Source organism: Apaloderma vittatum, unplaced genomic scaffold, assembly GCF_000703405.1.
Source record: "Apaloderma vittatum isolate BGI_N311 unplaced genomic scaffold, ASM70340v1 scaffold23827, whole genome shotgun sequence".
NCBI classification, from domain to species: domain Eukaryota; kingdom Metazoa; phylum Chordata; class Aves; order Trogoniformes; family Trogonidae; genus Apaloderma; species Apaloderma vittatum.
The window spans coordinates 5,409-14,757 of record NW_009728186.1 but is presented as its reverse complement, the minus strand read 5'-3'; the positions used below and the strand labels follow the sequence as shown (position 1 = coordinate 14,757).

General features: G+C 47.6%; 1 protein-coding gene across 1 annotated transcript in view; it reads left to right on the top strand.

Annotated features, from left to right (window-relative positions):
* The window catches only part of ACACA (acetyl-CoA carboxylase alpha), a 74,765-nt gene extending 67,181 nt beyond the window's left edge, over nucleotides 1-7,584 (top strand). Inside the window, exons 41-45 of the mRNA XM_009874003.1 lie at nucleotides 3,891-4,160; nucleotides 4,523-4,620; nucleotides 5,596-5,716; nucleotides 6,171-6,281; nucleotides 7,579-7,584. Coding sequence (XP_009872305.1) covers nucleotides 3,891-4,160; nucleotides 4,523-4,620; nucleotides 5,596-5,716; nucleotides 6,171-6,281; nucleotides 7,579-7,584 — 606 coding nt within the window. The remainder of the gene's footprint in view (nucleotides 1-3,890; nucleotides 4,161-4,522; nucleotides 4,621-5,595; nucleotides 5,717-6,170; nucleotides 6,282-7,578) is intronic.
* The last annotated feature ends 1,765 nt before the right edge of the window (nucleotides 7,585-9,349 follow it).

The following is a 9,349-nucleotide window of genomic DNA, read 5'->3' as shown; positions in this document are numbered from 1 at the left end:
CGGGCCAACGGGCGCCCGGCTGTGCCGCCCGCGACCGCTGCTGGGATCGCCGAGCGACACCTTTGTTGGAGCCAAGAAGGAAAAGAAGGAATCCTGGGTTCTGGCAAGGCATCGAGTCGGAGCACCTCTAGTAATCCACGTGTGTTCTGCCCCTTTTTCTAGGAGTTGATTCATGCTGAGCATAAACCTTTTACGGCTTTTGGTCATGGTGTAAGTGCAGAGGGTCTCTCTTTTAGATGTGAAGTTCGAGGCGTCACGTTGGAATGATGAAATACTAAAATTGTTTTCTCTGCATCAAGTAAAATTCCTGGGGGTGTCGTCATTACCCCTCTAAAACACATCTTGTCCACAGCCACGCAGCAGAGGGATTCAGCTGCCTGGGGCTGGAGGACACTGCTTTACCTCCAGAATAGACAGAGGTTGTGAAGGGAGAACAAAGCACGTGTTCCTTGATTTTCTGTCAGCTACGCCTCTCCAGATCCTGCTGGAAAGAAACCTAAAAGCTCCCTGTGCCCCAGCCCCAGCCGCCGCTTGCATTGGCTTCCCTTCCTTCGGGCTCGCTCGTGCTTTTGGGAGGGAGACAGGGATCGGTTTGTTCCCTCATTCCCCTTGGTGCTTGTTGTCACCAGCTCCGGCTGCCAGCAGCAGTCAATTTGGAACTGCTTCAGCGTGTGTGTTACCGCTCACATCGATAGCGCAATTAATGTTGAAGTCAATTTTGGTGTTAATTTTAGGCCATGATTAGTGTTGACACTGGGTGTCAAGCTAACGGCGTTTATGAGCGCCGTGAAAACGAGCGTTTGGTTAATATCGTGGTTTTACTCTCTGTTAATGGTTCCGTTAAGCCGAAGATCTAGTGGGAGAAGATATAAAATTATATATATATAAAACTTGTGTGTAATATATGTGTGTCGTGCAATTGTGCATTGCTGGTGCTGTTCAGGGAGCAAATGACATCTGAGTGCTGAATCCTAATCACAGTTTGGAACATCAGAAATAATGATCACTTCTGATCGGAGGTTGTGAATAATTCATCTGGTTTGATTTTCACGTCCTGTCCAGTGATACTTTTCAAACCAAATGTGTTCCTACAGGAGAATAATGGTCCCACTTCTTATGGAAATACCGTGGCACAAATCATTTTGCCAACATAAAAACAGTTAAATAAGATGGTTCCTGCTTTTATTTTTCTTCCTCCTTCTCTTCTTCATTCCCGGGTGTGCTGGGAATAGAGCTGTGGCAGGAGCAGCACTTCCAGACTGCGCTGGCTCTTAAAAAGAGCCCATTTCGAAGCCACTGCTGCTTCCCATCACCCATTATTGTTCTGACAGTGCTCTTAGGTGATTAGCTCAGCCTGTCTAATTAACCTGTGAACTCTCTGGTTTTTTGGCATGCTGCCGTTAACTTAAAAATCTCATCATCTTCTTCTTTTTTTTTTTTGGCCTGAAATAGAAAGCTATCCTCCACTGCCCATAAATTTAACCAGAATCTACATTGTTCGTAGCAGAAAAAAAATCCTTAGTCGTGCCCTGTGATTTTTATTACCGGATAAATGGCACAAAACATTATTAGGGAGGCAAAAAGACATGCAAGTTAATAAAGTGGCACGCTTTAATTTTTCTTTTCTTAAACTGCATACAATTGCTCCGTGTTTATACTATAAACTGTTTTCAAGAGTTTGTGTTTACTGTCTCCTGGCTAGATATTTTTCCTATCCTGTTAGTGAGCACCAACAAAAGGGATTTTATTTATGTAGCGGATACATGTCTTGGGTTAGGAACTAGTCCAAGACTTCTGTTAGAGTGTGAGTTTTCTAAATAGATAATGTTTTCTGTACTGTCAAAAATCATCAGGCTGGTTAAAGTGAGGAAAATCTCTGAATCTTGGTAGGCAAGACAGGCTGTGGCACCAGTCCCAGCACTGATCCCCGAGCTCATTCATCTGCCTCACACGTGAGCTGAGCATGCTAGGACTTTATTTTCAGTGTGTCGTGGTTATTGTGTGGATTTCTGGTGCACCTTCATGTGTTTCTACCTTGCAGTTGACTGTGGTGACAAGTATTTAACAAATAAAAAGCCTGAGCCTGTCTCCTGTGTCTCCTGTGGCTTCATGTGACGGTGCTTGAAGCTTCCTGGTGTGGTCGTGGCTGGTGGGATGAGTGTAGCTGTAAGGAACGCCCCTGGCAGCTCTTCTCCTGCAACAATCGGGTCAGAAAGACAGAGCTCACTTTTCTTCTCCTTTTTTCACTTTATTCTTCCTTTTCCTGCTATTAAAGTCCAGCAGAAGAGCAGAAGTCCAAGGAACCCCTCTGGCTGTGTAGGCTGGTCTGGGGTGGACAAGGTTGCTCCTCTGGCCTCTGGAGCCGGGGGGTCTGTGTGACCCCAGGTCTCTTTGCACACACTTTTGGTCTTTGTGCCTGACCAAGAGCGGCAGCCACTTGTTTTACAGCGGTGCAACTTCTCCCTTTAATTTGGTATTTTAGCAAAGCGTCCCGCCGCCTTTTAGGAATTTATGCTCCTGTCTTTTGAAACTGCTGCAGCATCTCTCTCTTCCAAACGTTGCGGTTGGGTGCTGCGATGTCACCGTAAATCTGCAAATATTCCAAGGCAAACAGATAAATCCCTGAGTCAAAATAGCAGTGGATGAGACTGTGACCAAGGAGAAGGTGAACTGAAGCACCATCATTGTGTTCACGTGCAATCTCTCAAAAGGGGACGTGTGAGGGAAGGATGTGCCAGTAGTCAGTTGTAGTGTTTTGGGCTTGCTGCCTGCTTTACTTCCAATGACCCTTTGATTGATTCCTCCGCCTTTTTATTTTTTTTAATGAGCCTGTTATGGCATATCTTATTGCAGATGCTGATTGGATCTCAGCTGTGTACCGTGCCATTTTGATTTGGATTAAATGGCACATATCTATCTGCTGCTTCTCCCCTCGCCCCCTCCCGCTTTAGTTCATCATGTTCAGAATTCAGAGTCTCCGCAATGAGAGTTTCAGCCCTCCTGATTGCAGAGGATGTGCAATCGGCTTGAGGAATGTGTACTCAGAGCTTATGATCCCTGGGCAAGCGAGACTGGGTGATGCATGTGGCTTTCAAGGGACACTGCTATTTCCATCTGTTAATGGCATTCCAGGATGGCCAACTCCCCGGCACCGTGATACGCGACCGCTGAGAGATGGGAGATGCGGGGTACGGATGTTACTGATCTCCATAACATGGGCCCGAAAACATCATCTGGTGATTTTTAAAAAGAAAAATATGCAGCGAAAAAAGCATTACTTACACAGGCAGGTTTGGAAAGAAAGTGCTGCAGTGTTTGGGAAGGAAACAGCCAAGGATATGAAAGGAAGGGCAGAAAAAAAACAAAATGGAAGTAGCTGTGAAATGAAAGGATTATTAAAATGAGGGGACGGTGGAAGAGAACGGGGGTGACGAGGTTCTGGGGTGGTATCTGGGCAGCCTAAGCAGAAGGTGAGGAATCCTGTAGAGCCGCACGTCCGTCCTCACCCTGTGAGCTCTGGCGCACGGAAGAAAGGCAGCACCCTGCGAGAGAGGCATTCGCAGGATGTGGTTTGGACCTGTGGCAAATCCTTGAATGGCGAGGAGGAAGGGCCAATATTAGTGTCTTAGCTGGGAAGAGAGTGGTGGAGGATGTGCTCTAGCGAGTGTGGCAAGGATCAGGTCCTGCCAGCTGTGCTCTGCCCTGGCAGCACGTGTCAGAGCTGCTGTTACCGGAGTTCCCAAAGAAAGTACACCAAGTGCCAAGAAAATACACCAAGTGCCAAGAAAATACACCAAGTACATCTCACACAAGAAAAAGGGCCCCTGCCTGATTCCCCTCTTTCACATCTTGAAGACATACATTTAGTTTTTGTTGCTCTCTGATTGCAGATCGGGATGGTGGCCTGGAAGATGACTCTGAAGACGCCCGAGTACCCAGAAGGCCGCGATATCATTGTCATTGGCAATGACATTACCTACCGGATAGGTTCCTTCGGGCCTCAAGAGGACGTGCTGTTCCTGAGGGCTTCGGAGCTCGCTCGCACCCACGGCATTCCCCGGATCTACGTGGCTGCCAACAGCGGAGCCAGGATCGGTTTGGCTGAGGAGATTCGGCACATGTTCCATGTAGCTTGGGAAGATCCTGATGACCCGTACAAGGTGAGGAGGCACAGGAATCAGAGGTGAAGCTCAGTGATAGCTTACAAAAAAAATCTTATTTTTACACTTCTTCTTTTAATGGAGGTGAGGGGAAATAATTGCCAGGCTGTCACAGCCAGAGTTCTCCTTGGTATTGGATCTCTCGAGTAGCAGGATTGGCATCCAGAATGTGTTAGTGCTAAATGTTGAAAACATCCCTAGCTTTCACTTCCCTCAGCTGGAGCTCTGATATTAAGAGAAGAAGATGTTTTTATGCTATATTAAACTGTCCTGCCTCGAAACTTCCTTTTTGGATGGGATTATTGGTGATCGAGAAGGGACTACAGGTGGGAATGAGATGAATGAAGTGTTTTTCCTTGCAGGGATACAAATACTTGTACCTGACTCCTCAAGACTATAAGAAAGTCAGTGCCCTGAACTCAGTTCACTGTGAACATGTGGAGGACAATGGAGAGTCCAGGTAAGCGCAGACTGGTCAGAATGAAAAGCTTCCTCTTCATCCTTGGGGGCACAAGGTGAGGCATGTCACGTCCTTTTCAGCTGGGACGTTCTTTAGGAGCCGGGGATGCAGCAGGCCGTGGCTGTGTGTGGTCAGAGGGTTAAAAGCTGTGTCACGACCTGCCTTCTTGGAGGTAGTGCCCTGCTGACTCCTGCCGCTTCAGGGCCCAAATCGTGACTGGGGGTCCTGCAGTGGGAACCACCGAGTGACCAGGACGGTGATTCTTGCCTAAACACTTGCAGTCTCAGTTTTGAAAATTATTTTTCTGCTAAGATTCTCACTTGCTGAGTGAAGGCTAAGCCCTCCATGTGTTTGAGGGGTTGGACTGAGCTGCCTCACAGCCTCTGGATTTCCGCACACGGCCGCTCCGGGTGTCTCCAGGTGTCTGGCGAGCAATGAAAGAGCAAAAGGATGGCCCTGGGTATGGGATGGGGGGTGTGTCTGCATGTTTGGTGGGGAAGCTGTGGTGTCTTCGGTGAAGCACATGAGCACACGCTCGAGGCATAAACCAGTCTGAGACCACTGAGCGAGAAGGGAGCGTGCTGGGGGAGGAAAGCCTGACAGAAAAAAGAAAGGAAACGTTAAAAGCCTCCTTATAATCTCTTGTTCTATTTCTTTTTCCTTTTGACTGCCACTGTCGTTCTTTCTCGCCCTTTTCCCCTGCTCCTCATGTCCTGTGAGAATGACACAAGAGCGCTTTTCACCAGCCTTCCTCCCCTTGGCTTTTCCTCTCGGCAATGCTGCTTCGGCTGCGGGGCTGTTCATGGTGCTCGGTGTTGCTGCAGAGTGAGCCCACACTCAGGTCCTGGCTGGGTTTTATGCACGTTACTCTTTGGAGCCTTAATGATATTTAGTCACTTCTCATTTTCCTTGTAGCAAACTGATTCAGCAAATCACTGGACCTTGTGACTCAAAGGCTGTGTGTGTCTCCCTCAGGTATAAGATAACAGATATTATTGGAAAGGAAGAAGGACTTGGAACAGAGAACCTCAGAGGATCTGGCATGATTGCTGGAGAATCATCTTTGGCCTATGAGAGTGTTATCACCATCAACTTGGTAATCCCCCGCTGCTTTCTGTTCTTCAAGCTGTGTTGTCTGTTCCAGCTAAGAATCCTGCAGTGATACCCAGAAGATACATCTGGGATCAGACTTGTGGTTGATGTAAATTGGCTTCTGCAGGCTCTGAGCAACGCTGCTGGCACCGTTACAGGGCGGGGTTTCTTTCAGACTAAATTTAAAATGCTTTTAGAAAACAGTCGTTTGGCCTCATGTTTGCTCAGCCTGTAAGTTACTGCTTCTCTTCTTTTAATTAAAATGCACACGTGTTCAAATCCCGTATTTGCAAAAAAAGATCCTGGAGTTTTGCAATGGAAGTAGATTTTATAGCCTTGTAATACAACCGTGCCTAGTTTTATCTAGATGTTTAAATCGATGGGTTTTGGCTGTGTGGTAAGACAGAAATCAATGTGATTTCTTTTGGTTTCACTTTTTTCTTTTTTTTTTTTTTAAGGTTACGTGTCGGGCAATTGGAATTGGGGCTTACCTTGTTCGGCTGGGGCAGAGGACCATCCAGGTTGAGAACTCACATATAATCCTGACTGGCTGTGGAGCCCTCAACAAAGTAAGTCTTTGCATTTCGGTCTCCAGAGCTCTGTGAACTGAGCTGGTGTTTCTGTGGGTTCTGCCGGAGACTCTGGGAGCTGCCACCACCATACCTGGCACTGTGTTTGGTCCCTTCTGCTTTCTCCCTTCTTGGACTCCTCCCTGTCAAGGAGGAGAACTGACGCAGGGCAGCAGCTCTGATACTTCCATGCCTTTGCAGGCTTTTTCTTTTTGCTTTTCTCTCTGGTCAGAAAGCAGTCCTTTCATGCACCTGTTTTTCTCGACAAGAACATCATATTGACAGCCAGAGGCACTATTCCAGGCGTCCTGGTTGGAGATTGGTGGGGGACCTAGGCAGAACTCCAGATTTAAGGACTTGAGCATGAAGCAGGTGAAGGGAAAGAAAGAGAAGCAGCTTTTAACATGAGTTGTGTGCGATGACTCAAAGGCAGATCCACCAAACGGGCACTGTGAGGGTTGGGGCTGTTTCCAGTGGCTGGAAGACCGTGTTTCAAAATACCTCGGCCAGAATCACCCTGAACTTTAAGCTGTTGTGTTAACACTGGGGGAGCACTGAAGCCTGAGAAAGAGCGTGTGGATGGTGATTTTCAAAGGGTCAGACCTCCTGGAAATCTCAGCTGTGGGGGCAGGGAGGAATAACTTGGGCTGTAAGAAAACTTACTGCTTTCACTGCTAAAGTGGCTCTCTTTTTTCTTCTTTTTTTTCCACCCACAAGAGGCGTTTTTTTCTCCCTTGCTGCCCCAAGCCTATTAATATCGCAGCCTCCAGCTCCTTGTGTGCAGCAGACACGGCGCAGCCGACTCGGCTCTTGTCCCTCGCACCGAGGGCTTTGTTTACGTGGGAGTTGGGATTGTGCGGGCGCGAGTGCCCTTCCCATTGTGCAGCTTTGTTCTCAGGCACTCTCCAGCACCTGGGGTGGTTGTGCTTCATCGCAAGCTGCGTTTCAAGGAGCGCCTGCCTGACAATGGGAGATAAAAGGAAAATAGTCTCTCGTTGAATTATTCCCCTGAATAAAGGGGGCTCTGCAGAAAATGAAGCATTGATCCTATCAACTCTGGGATGCAGCACCCTCAGTTAGATCTCTTACACACATCACACACACCTGCATCAATGGAAGGAAAAGAGGCATTTGAAGATCCATCCTTTAAAAAGAAATTGAGTCAGTTTAGTGCTTGCTGAAGTGGAGTAAGTTGCCTCGTTCCAGCTGTCATTTGCTGGGGACCGGGGCCCTGCAGAGTTTCCCAGATGGCAGGGCCAGACTGTTTCACCCTCCTCTTCTGCTCTCTTCTTTCCAGGTTTAACGGCACTCTCTACCGGTGGAGTCAATGTGTGTTTTTATAGGACTAGATTAATCTCACTAAATTTTAGGCACTTAAAAATTAAGGATTTAGCCCAGCCTAAGCACTTGACATCTGTCAGCAAGCGTAAACTTTATCCCATCCCAAGAATTTCAGTGGGCTGAATAGTTCCATATGTCCTTTTCTCTCCTCTCTGCTCTGTTGGAAGGGCATGTATTGTTATGGAGGCACTGAACCTCTTCCTGCCTAAAGGTGAGGTGAGGGAGGAACCTCTTGCATCCTACCCAGCTTTTCCCGTAAGACGGCGAAGCCCAGACCCACCAGTAAGTTTTCCTGTCCTTGTGCAATGGAGGACCAGGAATCCCCACTCACACCTTGCTAGTTCTTTGATCTCCGTTTTCCAGTCCCTCCAGTTCTGGTCAGAGCTTCTTGAATGGATCCAGCTGTAACTGTGTCCCAGAAGAATGGCTGAAGTAGCGAAGTGACAGCCAGTGCTAACGTGAGGTGACCGAGCTCAGCCCAGTTGAGATCTTAAGGAGTTTGTGAAGCAAACGGTGAACACTAACGTGTTTGCTTCGTCCTGCTGAGGCAGTATCTACTTCAGACTTACCCTCTGTCTCCCAGTTCTTATATGTAAACTGTTAAACACTTGCGCCTTGAATTTGGATGGACAATTTGTATTTTCTCTTGGCTGGAAGTCAGGTCTCTGTCAGCCAGGGGCCAGTTCAGCTGAATCTGCCCCTGCAGGGCTGCAGAGGCTGTCTGGGCGTGACGTACAATACGTTCTTGTTCGTTCATGTGAATAAGGTGCCAGAAGTGTCTCATGGTGGAAACCTGTTGTGGTTTTTGTCTTTGGAGCAAGTGAGCCTTGCTGCTTCTTTTTCCTTTGGATGAGATGGTGAGAAGAGCCCTGTGCAGAGTCAGGGCTTTATTCTGCAGGCATTGGGAGGTCACCCATCCAGCCGGCAGCATCTTAGAGGAAAGATCATGACTGAAACAAAGATAAATAAATGGAAACTGCTCCCTTGCATGACAATTGGAAGGGAATATTTTCTAGTACAGTTGCATACAAGTGTTCCGTTAGCTTTTCCTGATTAGGTGTCAGGCATTTGGGACAATTTTTTGCATTGATGGGTTCCGAATACTGTCTTCATAGAGGATGCTGTACAAAGCTTGCACGTAGTCCTGTGTGTGCACACGTACCTTCTTCAAAATGTCTTCTCTCTGCAAGAAGAGAATACTCGATGCAAAAAAATGTTTCTGCAGCAGTGGAGACAATTAGGCTTTCAGAGAGCAGTGAGGTTTCTTTCCGGAAAGTTGTCTGATGATTTTTTTTTTAATTATTTTTTCTTTCCTATGAAACTCTGGATTCTTTTTAATTTACAGGGGGGTGGGAGGACTGTGACAGACATTATGTGCCAGCAGATCTGTTGCTGGTCTCATTCATTATCATTATGTAAAAGCAGCCTGAGGGTTTAGGTGTGGAGGGAAAGGTCCGGCTGCCAAAATGAGCCTGTAACCTGTAATGTAGATGATGAGCTCAGGGTCGGTATCATTTTTAGCTGGAGCTAATGTTTGCTTTGGAGGTTACCTAATGACGTGCTGGCTGTTCGCTGCGTCCGTATCGCCGCTCGGTGAGTCGAGAGACGTATCACCAGAACACACCCGCTGTCACGCGGGGTTCAGGATTCTCCGGGCCCCCTTCCCTGTCAGGGGTGACAAGAAATGACACGAGAGCCGCGCGCGGAGTCCCGCTGGCCCTGACAAA